This window comes from Trichogramma pretiosum, unplaced genomic scaffold (assembly GCF_000599845.2).
Source record: "Trichogramma pretiosum strain Unisexual culture from Peru unplaced genomic scaffold, Tpre_2.0 scaffold37, whole genome shotgun sequence".
Taxonomy (NCBI): domain Eukaryota; kingdom Metazoa; phylum Arthropoda; class Insecta; order Hymenoptera; family Trichogrammatidae; genus Trichogramma; species Trichogramma pretiosum.
In genome coordinates this window covers 1,517,016-1,537,345 of record NW_019641622.1, presented here as the reverse complement: position 1 = coordinate 1,537,345, position 20,330 = coordinate 1,517,016, and the positions used below count along the sequence as shown (strand labels likewise).

Below are 20,330 nucleotides of genomic sequence, written 5' to 3'. Positions count from 1 at the left end.
AGTTTATTTTGTCTATTCGATTACAATAAGTTCGAGTCGACTTTACCGCTCTGATATAAATATTACATGCGATCAGTTTATATCAAACCTATATCCATAAAGGCCATTATTTCAATTCAATAATCAACGTTTAAAATAATAAAAGTGAATAATCGATGCAGGTACAATATACATTATAGACGATACGCGTTCGTTATCGCCACTTTCAAACGGCTTAAAACGCTTCGATTTCGAAAGTAAAATTTTCAACGAGATAACGTAAGTTTGTAATAACCAAAGACCGAAGTTTCATGCTCGTGACGTTTATTATATGATATACACAATATGTAACTTCACATACTTCGTGCTCGCGAATCGTTGCCAATGCTGCTGCTGCTACTGAAGTCTCTCGGGCACATTTTACGTTTCGCACTTCTTCCCCACCGCTTCGCTCCATTGTGCGGCGAGTATGCGATAATAAAATTCGCATATAGTACACAACGCGCTGCACACAGCGAAGATTTTGACGTGTCCCAAGTAAAGCGCTTCGTTTATGCCGCTCTCTGCACATACTCGCACATTGTTCCTCGATTTAAGTGCATCGTTTAATGAAGTACGTTTACACCGTAATTTCTTTGGCTATTTTACCGACGACACTTCGCGTTGAAACCAAGCGACTGTCTACCGAGTACCGACGACTAACCTTTTTATATGCTGTGTTGTCTATAAACATAAGACGATCGAGCGCGAAGAACGATGGAGTTGAGCGCCACAGGAAAGCAATTGACGTCGAGGGAACTCCTCATACCGGCAACGTTTCCCAACCGAGAAACAGTAACCCAAGTGTTGGAGGAAATCGCTCGAGATTTGACCGGTCGTGACATTATATCAATAATGTTTTTAATGAGTGACGGTGAGACGCCGTTTTATGTCGAGAGAATTGTAAGCACACCCACAGAGGCTTTTTTACAAGTGAGAAAAATAAAAAACTGGGAGATAAAATTAATCGAGAGCCTATTTTTGACCGACAACATAAAAGTGTTGAGGAAATTAGGATTTCAAGACGTAAAAATCTCTACGAAAAATTACGATGGAAAAAATTACTTTATGCCACATTTAGATCGCGACGTTCAACGACTATACTTTTATTGTGAATCTTTAGAATTCCATGAAACTAAATATTTAATTCAGGAATTAAAAAATTCAACGGATTGTTCTTTTGAATGTGGAAGAGAACAGCAATTGGAGTTGTGTTTTCTCAATTTTCTTGAAGATCAGAAGAAAAATGACACAGGTAGCACATAAAAAAATGTTGAATTCTCTTAATAGTTCATTAGTTCATGTAATTTATCTGGAACTTTTTGCAGGTAGCCATGACATGTATGTATTGATGAGGATTTTAAACAAGATTGGATATAAAACCAGTTGTTTCAATTCATTGATTGAAAATATAAATGAAACCGATAATGCAACTTCAGTCACAACAAAACTTGTATCATCAAATGATATAAATTTCAAAGCTCCTGATCAAAATAATATATTACATAAAAAAAAAGCACCATGGTCCAATAATGATAAAAGGATATGCATTATTGTTAATATTGAAGAATTTGATAAACATAAAGTGACTTTTCCATGCTTCTGGTTTTATAAAAGTTATACTTTATCATCACAATTCATTGACACATTATTTTTAGGAGAAAATCAAACCAAGACATGGATCAGATATAGATGTTGAAAATTTGGAGGAATCCTTTAAAGGTTGTGGATTCGAAATAGAAAAACATTCAAATTTAAACCATTGGGCAATGTTGGAGCTTTTACAAGATATGCCCCATAGATATAAAAATTATGGTGCAATATTCTTGTGCATCATGAGTCATGGGACAAAAGGTAACATCTTTTATTAAAAATATTAATTTTCAGACATTCAACCCCTTACATATAATATTCTAGGTCATGTGTCATTTACAAATCAAGATTTACCCCTCGAAAAAATTGAAAAAGAGTTTTGCCAAAATGAATTAAGAAACGTTTTTAAATTCATAATTCTTCAGGCTTGTCAAGGGACTTATAAAGGTAAAATCTTATATCTCTTAAAATTACATTAGCAGATTTTTAACTATATAATTTAAATATACTATTTAGGTCTGATTAGTAAAGAACTGATTGAAACTGATGGTATAGACAACGGAATGAGTGCTTACAATCCAAAATTAAAGCTTAATTATTCAATTTTGCAAGCGACCATAGAAGGATTTCAAGCTTTTAGAAGCAAAACTGAAGGTTCTATTTTAATTCAAGCTGTTTGTAAAGAGCTCGAAGAGTCTACACCGATAAAAGTTTCAGAGTGGGCTAAGTTAGTCAAACAGAATGTTTCTACATGGGATGCGCCTTCGGAACATGAATCTTACAACTATTGTCAGGTACCGACTTACAAAGACAATACATGCTATGATTATATAATTCCAAAGTACCAAAAAGCAAAAAGAACCGGTACATAAAATATAATTTTATTTAAGTGTACTTCAAAGACGAACCGACGAGTTTAATTTAGAGTATGAACATTTCATAATAAAGATGAAGTAAAAATGTGATATTTCTACAAATACTTATGAAAATGTTAACTTTTCTCGAATACAAATACAAATACAATTACAATTATAATGTAATGATGAAAAAAGAAATTTTTATATTTTTATACAGAATTGTTGCGTTAGTGTGATATGGCCATTTAACTGTAAAAGTAAACATTTTACAATAAACGTTATAATTCATAAAAGTTAAAAAAGTGTTTGAAAAAATTGTCCTCGCAAGTTTTGCCAACCACACGTCTATCTTATACACTTGAGTTTGTGCAACTGTAGCGCGCAAAAATGAACAGCTGGTTTCCCACGCGGGCATGCGTTCAGCGTTCTATACAGACGACACAGTGACACACTCGTCGATGCGATTTCAAAAGTATGTATATATACAGATATAATTAGAAACGCTGAGAATCACGAGATCTGAGTCGTCATTTACTCTCCCATGGAAAGATAAATTTTGCGATGGATAATAATCAAATAAAAGTGAACTCCAGCGAAGGGAAGGATTCGACTGTGCAAAACATCGACAAAGAAGTCAAGAAAATGGATATGAAGCCACCCTCGACGATTGGTCTCCTTGTAAAAAATTCAGCTTTGCTTCCCGCTGGTATAGTACAAATCAATAAATCGCCGAATTCATTACAACCTGGAAACAATGATAATCTTCCGAAGTCGAGTTCCTCGAGTGGATCAGCCACTGGCAATCCTCGTAATAAAACAGCCTTAGCACCTGGGCACAGCCTCATGGATTGGATTCGTTTGGGAAATTCAGGAATTGATTTAACTGGTGTGGGTGGCAGATTACAAACAGTGACTCCCACAGAATTGGCCAAACACAACAAAATCGATGATGCTTGGATTGCAATAAGAGGCACAGTTTATAACATCACTCGTTACATGAATTTTCATCCAGGAGGAGTTCCAGAGCTGATGAAAGGTGTTGGCATAGATGCTACTAAACTCTTTGACGATGTTCATGCATGGGTAAATTATCAGAGTATACTTCAAAAATGTGTAGTTGGACGGTTAGAACGTACCATTACAGCTGATATGTATTTTACAAGTGATATAGTTCAGCCTCAGAAGAATGACAAAGTTACCGCAGTTGTTCCCAAATCATCTCCAATACAAATGGATTGGAGGCAAACGACCAATAATATAACTTTTTTTTATCGTGTAAATCGAGATGAATTCATAGGTGAATATCAGTTTCAAAAATTAAATAGTTCTGCATTTTGTATAAAATTGAATCTTGAGAAAGCCAATAAAGTTGTACTTAATGATTTTAAACTAAGTGATGAAGTTGAATGGCCACCGAATTGGAAAAATACAAATGAAATGACAGAGGTTGAAATTATACTGAAAAAAAAAATTCCAAAAATCTGGAAGACTTATGGAACTTTATCAGAATCTCAAGAAAAGTTAGATTTACAAAAACATACTTATAACAGTTATAGTATTATAGTGAATTCCACATTATGTGAGGATGTCCATCTTTTGATTTTGCAAGCAGAAAACTTAATTCAAGTTTTTCCTCCTGGAAGACATTTGGCTATTAAAATGGATATTATGGGTACAGAAGTTTTAAGAATGTATACACCTGTTCCAAATTTCATTGATCCTCAGAATAAGTTGTCCACTATAGCAAAAGATGACTGTCTCTGTTTAATTATAAAAAATTACAAAGAAGGTACTTTAACACCAAAGTTGACCAAACTAGAAGTAGGAGAAAATCTGGAGCTTAGCAATGCTTTAGGAAATTTTCAAGCACCAATTTTTGATAAATATAGTAGTATGCACATGCTAGCAGCGGGTACTGGCCTTACCCCAATGTTAAGTATCATAAAAAGATCCTTAACTTTGAGAAATCCTCCTAGTATTAATCTTATTAATTTTAATAAGAAAGAAAGTAGTATATTTTGTAATGAACAATTACAAGGAATTGCTAGTCAAAGATCACTATCTGTGACACATATTTTATCCCAAGCTGAAAGTTCTTGGAGTGGTTTGGAAGGAGTTGTAACTGAACAATTATTAAATGATAAAATTGGTGACCAGTCTTCTAAGGCTTGTATTTTTATTTGCGGTCCATCAGGTTTCATGAAAATAACAAGAGACTATTTGACAAATCTTAAATGGCAATCAGACCAAATATTTGAATTTGAAGGTTGATCAATTCAATTTTCATAATCAGAGTGTATGTGCCTTTTTTATTTATTTAAATTATGTAATGAACTGTAAGTTAACAAAAATTCAACAATGAATATTATCAAATGGAAGTTGTACAAAAAATCAATCGTTATGCTTAATAGTTATTACAAGTTAAAGTTCTTAAGTGTTTTTTTTACATTAAGTTGGGATAAATTTTTTAAAGTGTATTGTACATATATTTTAAGAATTATTGAAAGTATAAGTACCTAAAAATTTAGTCAAGGTATAGTTTATTTATATACAAGTGTCATCTTCACCATATTATATTATATGTAGATATATATTCTATAAATATATTTTTTTTTAAAAAAAATAATTTGTTTTAGTTTATTGCAACTAATTAAATACATATTCTTGTTTAAGTGACTTCTATTTAACTTTGTTTAAATAATGGCTCAACAATTTTTGCTAAATTTTTTTCAAAACAAACTGTTGAAAAGCGATCAACAGATATCCTAGCGTTTGTTCTTATTAAATCTCTTTCTCTAATAGGCATATTTACAATTGAGATTATTTTTTCAACATATTCATCTATGTCATTAGCTAAATAACCATTCCTGGTCAAAGTATCTGTATTAACAATATCTGCAAGTGGTCCACCAGAAGAATGAGCAATCATAATAAGACCAGCAGCTAAGCCATCTACAACACTTATACCAAAATGTTCATTCCACATAGCATGAATACCAATAGTCCCTTTTTGTAATTCTTGGATCAAGTCATTGTATGGAATATTTACTTTAAATTCTATATTGTCATTTACATCAACTTTTTTTGCTAAGTTTTTCAATTTGTTAACATTAACTTCATCAACTTGATTTCTACAAGAGCCTACCAATATCAATCGAATTTTACTCCAAGTTTCATCATCAACTATAGATTTTAATTTTTCCATTACTTGAATCATAAGATTGTGATTTTTTTCTGGTCTAAACTGACTGACAGAAACTATTCGGATTTCCTGGTTTTTTATATCATCAGATACTAAAGGTAGCTCAATAAGTTTTGCAACGTCACATGGTGGATACAATAGATGTGTCCGTTTTGGACAATTCCATATAGAATTAATATGTGCCTGAGTCCAAGAAGAATTTACCATTACAATATCTGCACTACAGCCTGCTAAACTGTATAAGAATGCTATGCCTTTGTAGTAACCCAATTTTAAAGTAGATAGAAATGGATTTTTAGCTATTAACTCACAATTAGTAACAGAGACTGAACCATTAGATACCTGATTGCACATATCTGATGAAATTATTGGATAATGGGTATAAGAAGCAACTTTGCAGCCTCCAAAATATTTGAACAATGGGTAAGTAAATGCATAACCCATTGTATCAATATAAATGTCTGGTTTAAAAAGCGTTAAAGCCTCCCATCCCAACCAAATGGATCCTAAACTTTGTCCTAACAAAGTACAAAATGGATATCTCTTGGCTTCCACCCAATTCCTTCGATGCAAATAAACAATATTTATATTATTGTGCAGCTTCAAATCAAACACTTTTTCAACATTTGCTAAAATAGTCTCTCGATCATAGTCTAAATCTCCAGTGTATATGAAAACGTGTACATTTTTGTAGTAAGATTGCAAAGCTCTGACAGTAGACCACAAGACTCTTTCTCCTCCAGACCTTGCATTACAATAAGGATGAAATATGCCCACGGTGATTTCATCATTGTCTTTGCTGTGTGCTTGCAGGGACTTGGTAAAGAAAGCTTTGAATAAAATCCAAATAAATAGTGGATAAAGGCACATGAAAAAAAGCCAACATGTCAAAATAAAGGCAACCGATTGACAGATGAACTTGATCAGTCTTATGTGTAAATAAAAAAACATTGTTGTACGATGTTTTTGTTATTGCTCTGTGTGTGTCAACAACCTCGAGCTGTCTCTTTGAAATTGATTGTTGTTGATCCTATAAGACAATTAACTATCAGCGGTATACTATATATACATTGTTTTTCTTGATGCAGCCAAACAATCTGCATACTATGTAACCTCACTGTTTATATTCTGATCATCTTGATTGACTCATATATTCTATCGCTGATTGCCGAATGAAATTTTCCTGCAAAAGGACAGAATTTTGCGTAACTATTGCGAAATTCACTCAACTCCGTATAAAGGAAACTTACTTGATATCTTCCGGTCGTATATGTGCGTATGTACCACAAGCTCGCAATGTTTCTGCTTCTTCTTCTTCTCCTTTTTTTCTTCTTCTTTTATACTGGCTTTGGAATCACTTATATATTGTATACATTAACAATCTCCGGTCTGCCACATTTCATGCGTGTAATGTTTCTGCTCACATATATGTACCGCTTTCGGAATCAAACAATTCGCTGCTGCGTCCGAAAAACGACGATCGGCGATGAAGCTTGCCGTCTCGCGGACGATGTCTAGGGGAGATAATGAAATTTCAAACGTTGCTAAACGATACGACTTTCGGCGCATGTTTCAATTTTATTCTCCGTTGATATGCCGCGACGCGAGCCTCTAAGTACGACGAACCGAATGGAAACATTGCGAGCAGTGTCTATGTGCGCTGTCAGTGTCAGTGTATCTCGTGCGCGCACATGCAGAATGACGGCTAGTACTTATACATAACGTGTTGATGGGTGATACGAGGGGTGGTAGTCGTTACAAAAAAAAACGTGATAAAATCGTGAATCGTTAAAAAAAACTCAGATGAGTTCGTCGAGGATCTAATTTAAAGCGCATTTACTTAGTCATCGCGGGGAGTTCCGTAAAAATAACCCATGCAATAGATATTTGAAACGAACCTTCATTCGAGCGTATAAAAAAAGCTGCGCTTTCGAAAATAGACAGAAAAATTAATTTCAGCCCGGATTTCGCGGTAGCAGCCACGAAATATATAGCTACCTATATTTATCGACCCGCATACACGAGGGGATTGAAAATTAATGAGTTCCAAACTCGCGCCAAGTCTCCATAATACAATTATCATTACGCAGTAACGTAAATATCGAGCGCGCCTGGGTACGCAGTTTATCCATCGGTGGCACGTTTCAAACTACGTCGATTTCGATAGGCAAGGAATCTTCCTCTCCACGGATATGCGATGCAAGTATCGTTGTGGGGTCAATTTTCATTGTAAATATTGCAATGTGTTCAAGAGTGCAGCAGTGCAGAGCAGCAGCAGCAGCAGTCGGTTCCGGCGCGCGCGCCCTCGGTGTCACGAAGGCTAAGGAATATTATACGATACAAAGTTCGCCGCGCGCGATGGGAATCGCGCGCCGAGTCGTGACCTGCAGTCGCTATATATTCTCAACTTATACTATACTTACACGACGATGATGCACCACAGCACAGCGACCAGCTGCAGCTTTTTTCCAACTCGCGCGTATCGAATGCAAGACTAAAAAAAATTGACTAGGGACGGGGGCGATACACGAGGCCGTGCGCGCAGAAGGAGCATACAACATAATGCACTACTCGCTCGTGGGATAAGCTGTAGGAGCGAGCAGTAAGCACACACGCGCGATTACATTATGGCACATTGGAAATGCGCACATATGGTCAGTCTTTCGGAACAAAGCGTCGTCGTCGTCGTCGTCGTAGTCGCGCGCGCAGAAAGCGCTTGTATATGACGACTATACGGAATATATATGCTGCTGCTGGAGTAGGAAAGGGGCATGAGGCACTGCGAGGGGTGGGGATCGTACTATACGATATCATCATTCGCTACTTATACATACATACATACCGTACGTATATGTATACGATACACACATAGACACTTTCGGAGTCGAAGACTATCGCGTTGGGAGCAAGCACCCAGTCACTCGCGCCAAGTCGAGTTAAAGACACATCCGCGTATACGTTGTATCGCGTGGATTCATATACACACTGTAACTCCACGTATAACCCCGTACATATTATACTTTCTTTATGTTTGTATATACGTACGTATAGATAATTGAGAACGTAAGACAGAGACGGACAGACTGAAAAGCTCAGTGAACTCGATACGCGAGAGCTTTTTAATTATTGCGTTAATAATTTTGTAATAATAATAAAAAGCAGCTGCCGTGTGCATACTGCGTGCACCTGCTTCTGTGTCTGTGTGCGTGCGTGCGTGTTTATCGAGAGAATATCGACAGTGTCAACTTCAAATTCGCACGATGACGCGGTCTACGTCGTCTGCGACTTGGACGACGACGACGACGATTTCCAGCGAGACCACTACCCACTAACGACACAGCGATTCGCTGTTGCTGTTACTCCACTACTGCTGCTGCGGCTGCACATTCGATAACGATGCCGTTTAGATTATAATAACTGCGCTGGGGCAGCTCGTGTTTCAAGGCAACAACAACGACGACGACAAAAAAGAAAAGAAAAGAACGCCTCGCTATATAATACAAGAAGCTCCTTCGCTTCGAGTCAATTAAGTTTTTTTCTTGCGTTCTGCCCTTTGTGTTTTACTTTTCTTCTTTTCCTGTGCATGGCGCGGTGCATCGAGATAGTAGTAATACCCAACTACCACTGCACCTAATATTCCACTCTGTGCTGCTGCTCAGTGACTGTGTGTGTGTGAATACCTATCCGTGTGTGTATGTGTGTGCGCGCGCTCAGCGGCTCTCGTATGTATACACAGCTCTATGCAGCTGCAGCAGCAGCAGCAGCAGAGCAGCAGTAGCTAGTCGGTGTGCTGTGCGATACGGTTTTGCGCGTGTGTACATTATTATATATATACGTGCCTTTTGCCTATTATAATATACATGTATGACTGCTGCAGGCCAACGAGTCGCGCGAGTAGTAGTAGCAGTAGCAGCAGCGATGTATAACGCGATCGTTTGAATGCGCGTGTACGTGTGTATTGTGATACAATATTAATAAATGCATCGGTGTCCGTGCGCGTCCACTGTGCGTGTGTGCACTGCATAATATATCTCATTCGCATATATATATTATATTTATTATAGGTTAGTGCGCGAATGTGCGCGTAGTGAGTGTACGAGTGACACATTAGTCACGATAATCATATACGTATATAGTGGCGCATCGGACTGTGGGCCCTGCGACGTTGCGAATACAAGGGGTCTATCTCTCTGTCTGTCTCTCGTTCTCAGCTGCACGACGAAGACAGCAGAAAGGAGAGAAACATTGAAGTACAAAAGAAGAAGAAGAAGAAGAAGAAAAAAATCATAATATAATAGGCGGCCCGCAGGCAGGCTGAGCAGAGAGCAGAGAGACGACGAAGATAGTGTCACACAGAAATGGAAGCCGATTATCATCAGCCAGCGCTCAGTCCCGCGAGAGTACTCACAGGTGAGAGAGCACTGACACACACAAACACACACAGACACACATTACATATACACTTACACACACGCAAGCAAGAGACTATTCCCCCGCAGAATCAAACACGGCTCTTTCTCTCTTCTCTCTCTTTATAACTCGCCTGCTAAACGTCGTAAAACCGAGTGTTATACCGTTATTGTAGCTCAAAACTGTGTGCTGCAACAAATACTGCAGCTGCAGCTCTGGCTTTTCTCTTAACGAATACCGCGTGTAGTGTCCGCTTGCAGGCACGCAGCAGAGATGATGCTGTTTAATCCGCGTGCTCGATGCTGCTCTCGCTGCGTAGGCGACTGCAATCGACGAACGTTCGTTATTTTGCACGAGCCACCACGCTTTTGTTTGTTTATGGAAATACGAAAATACGAGTGTAAAGATGTCCGGATGTTACATGCTCTCTCGTGTTATACAAGCCCGGCGCAAGCGTCTGTGTGTGCGGATAGAAAGCTCTATAAGGACAAGTAAATAAACTTGTCAGAAAATCATTCATTCCGATTGTACCGAAAAATGTCAAGTTGCAGAGATATTTGCTTGTCACTTTGTCATCGAAACGAGCGCTCCTTATTAAGCCTACCATTATGTGATCTCATTCAAGTCCGCTTGATATACATATATAATTTTGAATCAAACATCAATCAGAGATGAAGTCACAAATAATGATGTAATCACTTGCAGGAGATGGAAAGTGATTAATATTGATTCTAGAGGATGTTGCACAATATATTTAGCATACCGTATACATAAAGCAGCGCTGCAAACCTTATAAGTAAACTGCTCGAGTCCTCTTATGAAATGTAAAAAGCCTTTATTATCTTCGTGCAAATCTATACAAACATTCATGTAAAAAAACTTGAGCTTTCAAAGGGAATTGAAATCAGTAGATTATATTATGAATTATAATTATTATGAGCGCATACTAAATACTTCATTCAAATGCACACGTCGCAATGAGAACAAGCTCTTTTTTAGTAACAGTCGAGCTTACTGATAAGATAAAGCACAACCTAAATACGTGAGAGTACTTAAAGTTTAAAAAATTCAACTAATTTTAATGATAGAGCGTTGACAACTTTCTTAAAGTTAAAAAAATATCAATCACTCGCAAGTCCTTCTGCTCTCAGACTTTTTCTTGACACCGCTACCTTAGTTACGACCGAGACATAACATAGACTCTTAATCAACATAATGATAAAAATAGGTATGTGCCCAAAAAGAAATAAATCTTGATTAATACATGTGTTGTTGGAGTGTGTACATTCGAGCTTTACACACTGTCTGGTTTTCAAAGTATTTTATGGATGGGTTCTTTGGCTTTTGCTCTTTCTCTCTCTCTCTCTCTCTCTCTGTTCACTGGCAGTTTTGGCACGCTTTTTTATTGCGGAATCTCGACGCACAATGTACGAAAAAAAAAACGAATTCGAATGCCCCTCTTTGCGCAACGCGCGAACGAACGTGAAATACATTTTAATGACCGCATCAACGACGATGAAAGAAAGAAAAAAAAATCGCTGACTCGAGTACGTAAGATTTCGGTTGCACTTTAAACCCTTTGCGCGCTCCCCCGAAATGAGAGCTTGATGAAGAATGATATATACAACTTCTCGCGCGCGCATTAACGAACGAGAGAGAGCTAGCGCCCGAAGTACAGAGAGAGAGAGAGAGCTTTTTATCGATTAAATAAAATGCACTTTTTATCTCCGTCGTCGTTCACGCTGCTTCTGTACTACTCTACATATATTACATGCAACGCGACGCCTTTATCTCGAATCGATTTCAATCTCGAGGCATTATGCTGTGTGTATATGTATAGAGAAAAAACTTGGGCGATCGAGGAGAAGCGATAAGCTCGGCGCGTTCAATCGTTCGCGATCGATCGTTGTTTACACTGTATTACGTGCACACCACGCGAGAGGAAGCGCGTAGTAAAGCTCCGAAGATCAGCAGCGTGTCGCCCCGATGTCTTAATCCTGCGTCATTTTTCGGATCTTATGCGTGTAATCTCTCTCGAGTAAAGCATATTAAAAAGCTTCGTTGCAGCTCGCCGAAAAAAAGCTTCGTGTTCATCGAGAGGCGGCCGCGCAGCAATGGCACTGCTATGTATATACGACTGTATACTGGCCGCGTTCGCAACGCGGGTATTCGCATATACGGAAGCATGTGTGTTTGTGCGAGAGCCGCGAGTATCGACCCACACAGCTCTAACACGCGCGTACTAGCACTTGTATAAATACAAAACTATAATATCAGGGTGTGTGTGTGTGTGCTGCATGTGGGATATACGATCCGATGTTTTTATAAGAGTCCCGTGAGTTCGGTAGGCCATTATTTATATAGAATTTCTCGATTCTGAACGTGCCGAGTTTTCTCCTCTCTCTCTCTCTCTCTCTCTAACGCCGCGCGGCTTGAAAACTCGATATATCACTTACGCGCTTGAATTAGAGATTAATACTGGATTCGTGCAACTGCGCGGGGCTGCTATAACGTTTGCGTGCGCGTGTAAACGCGATAAACGTGTAATGTAAACGAGCGAATCCAAGACCTTTTACGCATTTCAAATAATCTCGAATTTCTCAAACGTCGTGCCTATATATGGGCTATTCCACAACAGGTGTTGCAGGCCCAAAAAATGAAGTTGAAAGTAACCATTTACTCTTCAAGAACACAATGAAAAATGAAAATCCTGAAGGGCACAGCCCCCTAGGTCCAACCCTTATGGATCTACAGGGGCTCAAAGTTGGATTTTCATGGTATGAGGATATTCTGCTTCTTACTCTGCTTTTCTGGGTGGACATAAGAAAAAATTTTTAAACCATGTTTTTTCATGTAAAATTTGATGTAGAATTCAAATCTGTACTCAGATGAGACATTAATAACCTCAAAACCCCTTGAAATAGAAAGTATGGTGTAATAGGACATAAATGTCAAAAAAAAAATATGTTCGTATACCTCAAATCAGCCCATATTGTAATATGTTCATCGATACACCAAAATACAACTTCTGATAAAGTTTGGTAACTGAGTCTCCATTACAGATCATTATGTAGCTTTTGAAAGCCCAAAAAACATGGTTTTTTCCTCATTTTCCATGTTTTTTGCCTCTTCGCTAGCTACCAAATTGTCTGTAATGGAGACTCAGTTACCAAACTTTATCAGAAGTTGTATTTTGGTGTATCGATGAACATATTACAATATGGGCTGATTTGAGGTATACGAACATATTTTTTTTTTGACATTTATGTCCTATTACACCATACTTTCTATTTCAAGGGGTTTTGAGGTTATTAATGTCTCATCTGAGTACAGATTTGAATTCTACATCAAATTTTACATGAAAAAACATGGTTTAAAAATTTTTTCTTATGTCCCCCCAGAAAAGCAGAGTAAGAAGCAGAATATCCTCATACCATGAAAATCCAACTTTGAGCCCCTGTAGATCCATAAGGGTTGGACCTAGGGGGCTGTGCCCTTCAGGATTTTCATTTTTCATTGTGTTCTTGAAGAGTAAATGGTTACTTTCAACTTCATTTTTTGGGCCTGCAACACCTGTTGTGGAATAGCCCATATATATATATGCTGAATTCAAACGAGGGCGGCTCTGTACTAGTATAGCTGTAGTAGTAGTAGAATACGTCGACGCGCAAAACTCGAACGTAAACATTATCGCGCACGCCGTCTCTGGTACAGCAGCAGCAGCTACACATGAAATGAAAATCCAGGTCACACGCGCGCACACCGATCGCACGCGGGGATGACGAGTAACTATATATACACGGCGTAGGAGGTAATAGTACCCTGTACCTATATATACGGGTGCTCGCGCGTCAAAGAGTTTTCGTCCGTGTGTTGAAGCGCGCAGAGAGCACCGCCGCCGCCACCGACCGGAAGCCGTCTTACTGCTACTTGCCTCGTCGACGATGCAAATCACGCAATTTTCCTTCTCCTTGCTTCTCTCTGTGTACGTCACGCAGGTACTATAAAGCCTCGATAGACGCGCAGCGTGGAGTTGAGAGTAGCACCACCACCACCACCTCAGCCTCACGCGATATGTACGTAGTACGTTTTTCCATGTTGGCCTTATATGTGCCGAGCCGACGCTGCGCTGCATGGAAAAAAGGAATGAGAGAGAGAGAGAGAGAGAATAGGCGAGCTAAAAGCATTATATACCTACAGGTGTGCGCGCGGCGGCAGTAGTGCAGGTCCCGCGCCAAGTCGTAACGTAGCCGCGACGCGTGCGAGGGTGTGGCGCTGCTTCTCGATAATTTACATCCATTGTAACGATCGCGTGTGTTTTTAAACGCGCACACATATCTGACTAAGCGTATCTTCTCGAGCCCTGTGTCCGTATCTTTCGAACTCCTCAAAGTACTCGTAAATTTTGGGGGGGTAGCCTACTGGGCTGCTGCAGTTATAAATCGCGTGTCCGCGTGCGGCTCGCGATTAGGATTGTTGCTGTTTGATGTACGTCCTCGTCGCGAACAGCTGCTGCGCACAAATTGCACTTATGTAAACGCCGCATCGATTTCTGCCGGTTACAACGCGGTGTACATTTTTTCTTCCTTACACACGCCTCGCTCTCGAGATCCGTAATGGTGTTTACCTTACATTACTCGTATGCGATATATAAATGCGCGCAACGAGATATCTACGAGTGCCTGAGACGATTAGAAAATCGACTCTGCAGCGCGGTGGGATCGCGCGAGCAGGCATGAATTATGTTTACGACCGGTTTTTTCTTCTTCTTTTTCTCCGATATACGACGCAACTGCTTGCGAGAGCGCAGCGCGAAGAAAACAGAAAAATACATATACGATTGCATTTAGATATAGCGAAACTAATTAAGAGTTAAAGGCGGAAAAGGATGCATAGATGTGTACGCGCGTGCGTTGACGAAGAAAAATCGATAGTGTGTTATTATATTAAGCTGTCCGACATTATATATATACACATTTATAAGTGCGGATCGAGTGAAATTGAGAAAAGCGTTCGCGGCATCTTATTAAGTATTGATACGTAAATGACCTGTCTGCGAAATTCAAACGAGCCAACCCGAATGCCACTATTATATACAAAGCGGATACTCGCCTTTTTAATATTATACGTGCGAGAATAAAATCCGAGAGCTCCGCGACGTCGATGGCAATTATAAACAAAGAAAATTGGGGAAGCGAACTGTCGTGCGTCCCGGAGAGCTGGCTGCGACGTGATCGCGGCGCGACATTCCTATATACGGGGATAGGCTATATACAGATCGGTCGCTCGACTTTCGAGAAGATTAAAGAAAGTTGGATTATTCATGCCTCGCGAACTTAAATAAATATCTCTCGACTCATTGCGTCCGCGTATGTGCAAAATCAGGTTCAACGATTCGATGCTATAAGCTTGCGAGTTTAAAACGAAAAATACACATACGCTCATTTTATCGCAATTAAGATTGTTCCAATATATATGGAGGTGAACTTGACCGTTTCTCGTTTTGTATTTATTGCAGTGAATAATGAATCGGACGACCCGTATCCAAGCCTATCGGACTTTCATGACTACGAGCCAAATTTGGAATTCGACGATACAGAACTACAAGCTCCGGCGACTACTTGTAAGTCTCTCTCTCTCTGTTCATTTTATATCATACACTTATATGCAGACGAATGTCAACGAGCTGCGAGTGAATTTCGTCATAAAAATGTCAATGTTAATCGTCTTTGCCTTCTCTGCAGCTGTAGATACATTGGAAGAAAATCTCGAGCTGAACGTGGGCGTGGGCGGTATCGGAGGCGTCGTCGGGATCGCCGATTACTTGGAGAGCCCCGTGAGCGATGGCACGATCGAGGAGAACTTCGAGGAGGCGCTCGTCGACGCGCCCGTCGTAGAGGCCGGTAAGTCTGTCTGAGTGCGCGTGAGGAGGAGAACGAGGCCGCCGCTCCGAAACTTTCCGCTTTCCCGAAAATAGTGCCGAATTATTTCGATGATCGGTCGATACGTATTTCATGACGCGTTCGCGATATTTGTGGCAATTCGAGCATCGCTGTATAGGCGACTTTCCTCGTGGAAACTGCCGCGCAGTAATAAAAATTACGATAGTGCGGTAAAAAAATAGAAAAAAAAAACAAGTATCTACGAATCCATATCTCAGCGAAACCATAACGATCGTTATACTCTTTATACCTGCACGCGCGGCGTTAATAATCGAGCGTTGAAAAGCCCTACCTCTTTTTTTACGTATGCGCGTCGCTTATAATCTGGCCGCGCGCGAGCTCGAGACCGAGAGACCCATTGTACTTTACTGTTTTATTGTTTTCGCGAGCGCAGCTGAGAGAATACTTAAACGAGCTCGCGCCGAGCGCGCCTCATTGTCTGGCCCGATATAATGTACGTGCGTATATACGAAGATCGATACCGCGATACACTTTGTGCAATCGTAATTGCTTCAGAAACCGTGCGCCGCGCTCGAGTTTTTGTCTAGATCTTATTCATCGTTCCTAAATGCAAGAGAGTAACCGAGAATTTGTCCTCTCGTATCACGCGGTGCGATGCATAGCCGACTACTTGGAAGCCCTGGACACGGAGCTGGCCGACGAGGAGGACTACAGCGACATCGCGGCGCTGGGCATCGTCGAGGTCGTGGGCGACGACAGCGCCGGTCGCAAGGTCATCGTCGTGTCGGCCTGCAAGCTGCCGCCCGTCGTGGGCCGCAGCGGCAACGACGCCGCCACGAATGCCAACGCGGCGACGACGACGCCGGCGAGCTTCAATCACGCCAAGCTGCTGCGCTACCTCACCCACACGCTCGACACGTTCGTCGAGCAGGACTACAGCCTCGTGTACTTCCATCACGGCCTGACCTCGAAGAACAAGCCACCGGTGACGTGGCTCTGGCACGCGTTTCGCGCCTTCGACCGCAAGTACAAGAAGAACCTCAAGGCCCTGTATCTCGTGCACCCGACCAGCTTCATCAGGATAATCTGGGGATTATTCAAACCGGCCATCAGGTGGGCACACATTGTGCGCTTTTTCATGTGATATTGCAGTCGCGCGATAACGATCGTCGTCGTCGTCGTCTTATCGCTTTTATTTTATGCGCTGTGCTTGCGCGCGCGCGTGTGTTTCTGCATGGCGTAAAAAGTATAAAAACTACTTTGTCGCAACGACGATTTATTATTGTATCGGCGCACGATGCCTGTATAATCGTGGCCCTGGTGCATCGTAAGCGCAACGCAGCTAATGATTCAATACGTATTTCCGGTGTACGTTCGTCGAGGCTGATCATGTTATTATACGTGTCCGTATATGGATCCAAAACTGTTTGATGGCTTTTTTTTTAAGTTCACCAAAGATAGCTTATCGCTGAATTGAATATATACTCCGAGTTCACGAAAATCGTACGTTACTTTTTGAAGAAAAAAAAATACATCCATCCCTTCTCTTTCTCGCTCTCTCTCTCTCTCTATTCATCCGGACCGTAGTAGCTACTTTCGCGTACGAAAATAATTAACGTTAATTTTTGCACCGCGCGCGTACGAATGCCTAGGCTTTCTTCGGTAAAGCTCGTGAGCAGCATCTCTGTACCAAACTGTGTTACGAGAGGCAGAAAAAAAACATAAGTACGTATTCACGTATGTCGACGATGGTGTCGAAAGAAGGCAAAAAAAAGCACTACTACGCACTCGCGATCGTCGTATCTCTAAATTGACCGGATTTTTTGTTATCTTATACTTTTTTTGCGCGCCAAGTACGCCGAGAGCGGACTGACGAGTTCATTTTTTCACAACAGCGAGGCGTGTGTTTTGAATATGTCCTTATTCGCGCGACGTAACGTTGCGACGACTGCGACTTCGAAGCCGCCGCGACTCGAAGTTTGCAAAAAAAAATTGACCGATGTGTTCTTGGTGGTTTTCAGCGCTAAATTCGGGAGGAAAATGATGTACGTCAATTATCTACACGAGTTGGCTCAGCACATCAACCTGGACCAATTAATCATTCCGCAACAAGTGATCGAGTAAGTACACAATAATAATATACGATACAGAGAGGCACACAGTGTGCGGCGCGTATACAGTGTGTTCGTAAGAAAATGGCCATGCTGCTGTTGCGTTGCTGCTGGTGCGCGGTTATATGCTGGAACGAGCAAGCGCACGAGGACGACGAGCGTGAAATTTTGTGCCCCAATGATTCGTCGTTTTACAGACATGACGAGCAACTGATGCTGAAACACAAGAAAAACATATCGGCGAATCCTCCGCAGAGTTCGATAGCTGCACCGGCGCCAACGACACAGTTCGGTGCCAGTCTTCAATTCATCAAGGAAAATAACAGAGGAGACCCGATACCGCCTATTGTCAGGCAATGCGTGGAATTTCTCGATACACCTGACGGTAAGTACTTATCATCGTCGTCGTCGTCGTCGTCGTCGTCATGCTGTGTGTTGTCCTCGCGCGTCTCTATATAATAGGTACACAGCAGGCGTACATCGTGTGTATTATACGAGGCGCGCACACGAGCGAGGCAAATGCGCGCCGCCGACTTGTTATTTCGCTACGAGCCTCGCACGCCGCGTGAAAACGACCTATTCAACGTAACGTGTCATTTACTTAACGTCGCGAGTTTATTATTAGCTCATAGCGAGATGTCATATAGTCGCGAAACTTGCTTGTCTCCGATCACGAAGGTGTGCAAAAAAAAAAAAAAAGAAAAAAACCTACGATTATGCACGAGAAATTTCAATCGCATCGATGTGTGGGACGAAAATTCTAATTACTTTTTTTTATTTATAAACAGCGCTGGAAACCGAGGGTATATTCCGAAGATCCGCCAACGTGGCCGTGATAAAGGAGCTGCAGAGCAAGTGCAATCAGGGACTGCCGATCGATTTCCAAAACGATCCACACATAGCCGCCGTGCTGCTGAAGACGTTCCTGCGCGAGCTCGAGGAGCCGCTGATGACGTACGAGCTCTACGATGAAATCACGCAGTTCCAAAGTCAGTACACACATTATTTATTATTATTATAATTATAATTTGCATAATGTTGAATGATGCGCATTCTTCGACCGCGCCGTCATTACAGTATGTGCCTACATTGTTAACGAGTTTATCTTTTCATTTAGCTCTACCAAAGGACGAGCGTCCGAAGCGGGTGAAGATTCTGATTCTCGAAAAACTGCCAGAGGACAATTATCATCTCCTAAAATACATCGTTCAATTTTTATCGAGGGTAAGAGACGATCTCCAGCAATTTCGTAAAATTGTTACTTCCACTTTTGTCATTGCAAACGTTTCTCTTGTCCCTTCGCAGGTGATGGACAGATGCGATCTGAACAAAATGACGTCCAGCAATCTCGCTGTAGTATTCGGACCAAATCTCGTGAGGTCGCCGCCCTCGCGCGGCATGTCCCTGTCCGCGATCGGACCGATCAATCAGTTCATCGACTACGTGTTCACTGACCAAGATAAAATTTTTATTATTTAAATAAACGAATGTATAGCGCAAAGAATTAACTAAACAAAAAAACAACGGGCCTAACTGAAAGCTCAAATTCAAGCCTTGTGTACAGTCTTCGAAGTGGCTCTTTGGGGATCTAGAAATCATCTGTATTCTTAAATATTATTCCTCTAACGACGAATCGAACGCTCAAGAACTCTCCATGTTTTTATCATTCATTTAACGAATACGAATATTACGATTTACGAATGAAATATATCGGTGGCAAAATCTTCGAATGCCATCTTTTTTGTCGAGAATTGTTGTGTAACATTTTGTTGACATCGAATTATTATACTTACGGAGGATAAATGATACGAATCATTCAGAGTTGATACGACTTTAATAGCAAAGTATGAAAATCTTCAGAGAGTTGTTTGAAGTAATTACCCTCGGTTGTATGAAACAATGATGGTAATAATATTGCATCATGTTATAAATAACGAAATATTATTGGTACGATTGTTACATTTATAAATATCTTATACCAGTGGATATTAATGAAAATGATAATTATCTATGAAATGTTTATATTTTGTAATAACACTTGTTAATTCTGAAATCTGTTTAATTGATGCATAGAAATTTACTTTCCAAAAGTGATTTTTAATACTGATTTTTTCTGAGAGTCTAATAATTAATGCAAAAGAGTTTACGACAGTGATATTTGAAAGTCAGAACGATTTGACTGATTTGAAAAAATACGAGTCTCGAAGGTGTGTATATTTAAATGGAAAAATTATTT

The 20,330-nt window shown here is 40.4% G+C and overlaps 4 protein-coding genes across 4 annotated transcripts; 3 read left to right on the top strand and 1 right to left on the bottom strand.

Moving 5' to 3' along the window:
• The first annotated feature begins 326 nt into the window (after positions 1 to 326).
• LOC106649650 (caspase-8-like) lies at positions 327 to 2,706 on the top strand. Its single transcript, XM_014367177.2, has 5 exons — positions 327 to 1,273; positions 1,347 to 1,603; positions 1,677 to 1,872; positions 1,936 to 2,058; positions 2,128 to 2,706. Exons 1-5 carry the CDS (start codon positions 736 to 738, stop codon positions 2,481 to 2,483), a joined length of 1,470 nt encoding a protein of 489 aa, XP_014222663.1. The 5' UTR covers positions 327 to 735; the 3' UTR covers positions 2,484 to 2,706.
• A 186-nt stretch (positions 2,707 to 2,892) lies between these two features.
• LOC106649648 (cytochrome b5 reductase 4) lies at positions 2,893 to 4,786 on the top strand. Its single transcript, XM_014367174.2, has one exon. The coding sequence runs from the start codon at positions 3,030 to 3,032 to the stop codon at positions 4,737 to 4,739; it is 1,710 nt and encodes a 569-aa protein (XP_014222660.1). The 5' UTR covers positions 2,893 to 3,029; the 3' UTR covers positions 4,740 to 4,786.
• A 3-nt stretch (positions 4,787 to 4,789) lies between these two features.
• LOC106649651 (GDP-Man:Man(3)GlcNAc(2)-PP-Dol alpha-1,2-mannosyltransferase-like) lies at positions 4,790 to 8,504 on the bottom strand. The gene is made up of 3 exons (XM_014367178.2): positions 8,094 to 8,504; positions 6,921 to 7,184; positions 4,790 to 6,853 (listed from the first exon to the last, which is right to left on the bottom strand). Exon 3 carries the CDS (start codon positions 6,619 to 6,621, stop codon positions 5,152 to 5,154), a length of 1,470 nt encoding a protein of 489 aa, XP_014222664.1. The 5' UTR covers positions 6,622 to 6,853; positions 6,921 to 7,184; positions 8,094 to 8,504; the 3' UTR covers positions 4,790 to 5,151.
• Positions 8,505 to 8,607: 103 nt separating this feature from the next.
• On the top strand, positions 8,608 to 19,948 carry LOC106649649 (rho GTPase-activating protein 1). The gene is made up of 10 exons (XM_023458975.1): positions 8,608 to 8,733; positions 9,735 to 10,080; positions 15,599 to 15,703; positions 15,825 to 15,983; positions 16,646 to 17,096; positions 18,005 to 18,103; positions 18,292 to 18,479; positions 18,883 to 19,083; positions 19,212 to 19,318; positions 19,400 to 19,948. Exons 2-10 carry the CDS (start codon positions 10,029 to 10,031, stop codon positions 19,571 to 19,573), a joined length of 1,536 nt encoding a protein of 511 aa, XP_023314743.1. The 5' UTR covers positions 8,608 to 8,733; positions 9,735 to 10,028; the 3' UTR covers positions 19,574 to 19,948.
• The last annotated feature ends 382 nt before the right edge of the window (positions 19,949 to 20,330 follow it).

What these genes read in the sequence shown, in the direction of transcription:
- LOC106649650 (XM_014367177.2), top strand. Translation starts at nt 736, where the DNA reads ATGGAGTTGAGCGCCACAGGAAAGCAATTGACGTCGAGGGAACTCCTC. An exon ending in TCAGAAGAAAAATGACACAG is followed by an intron (nt 1,274 to 1,346) that starts GTAGCACATAAA and finishes AACTTTTTGCAG; the next exon opens with GTAGCCATGACATGTATGTA. An exon ending in CATGAGTCATGGGACAAAAG is followed by an intron (nt 1,873 to 1,935) that starts GTAACATCTTTT and finishes ATAATATTCTAG; the next exon opens with GTCATGTGTCATTTACAAAT.
- LOC106649648 (XM_014367174.2), top strand. Translation starts at nt 3,030, where the DNA reads ATGGATAATAATCAAATAAAAGTGAACTCCAGCGAAGGGAAGGATTCG.
- LOC106649651 (XM_014367178.2), bottom strand. Translation starts at nt 6,621, where the DNA reads ATGTTTTTTTATTTACACATAAGACTGATCAAGTTCATCTGTCAATCG.
- LOC106649649 (XM_023458975.1), top strand. Translation starts at nt 10,029, where the DNA reads ATGGAAGCCGATTATCATCAGCCAGCGCTCAGTCCCGCGAGAGTACTC. An exon ending in TGAAATCACGCAGTTCCAAA is followed by an intron (nt 19,084 to 19,211) that starts GTCAGTACACAC and finishes CTTTTCATTTAG; the next exon opens with CTCTACCAAAGGACGAGCGT. An exon ending in TCGTTCAATTTTTATCGAGG is followed by an intron (nt 19,319 to 19,399) that starts GTAAGAGACGAT and finishes GTCCCTTCGCAG; the next exon opens with GTGATGGACAGATGCGATCT.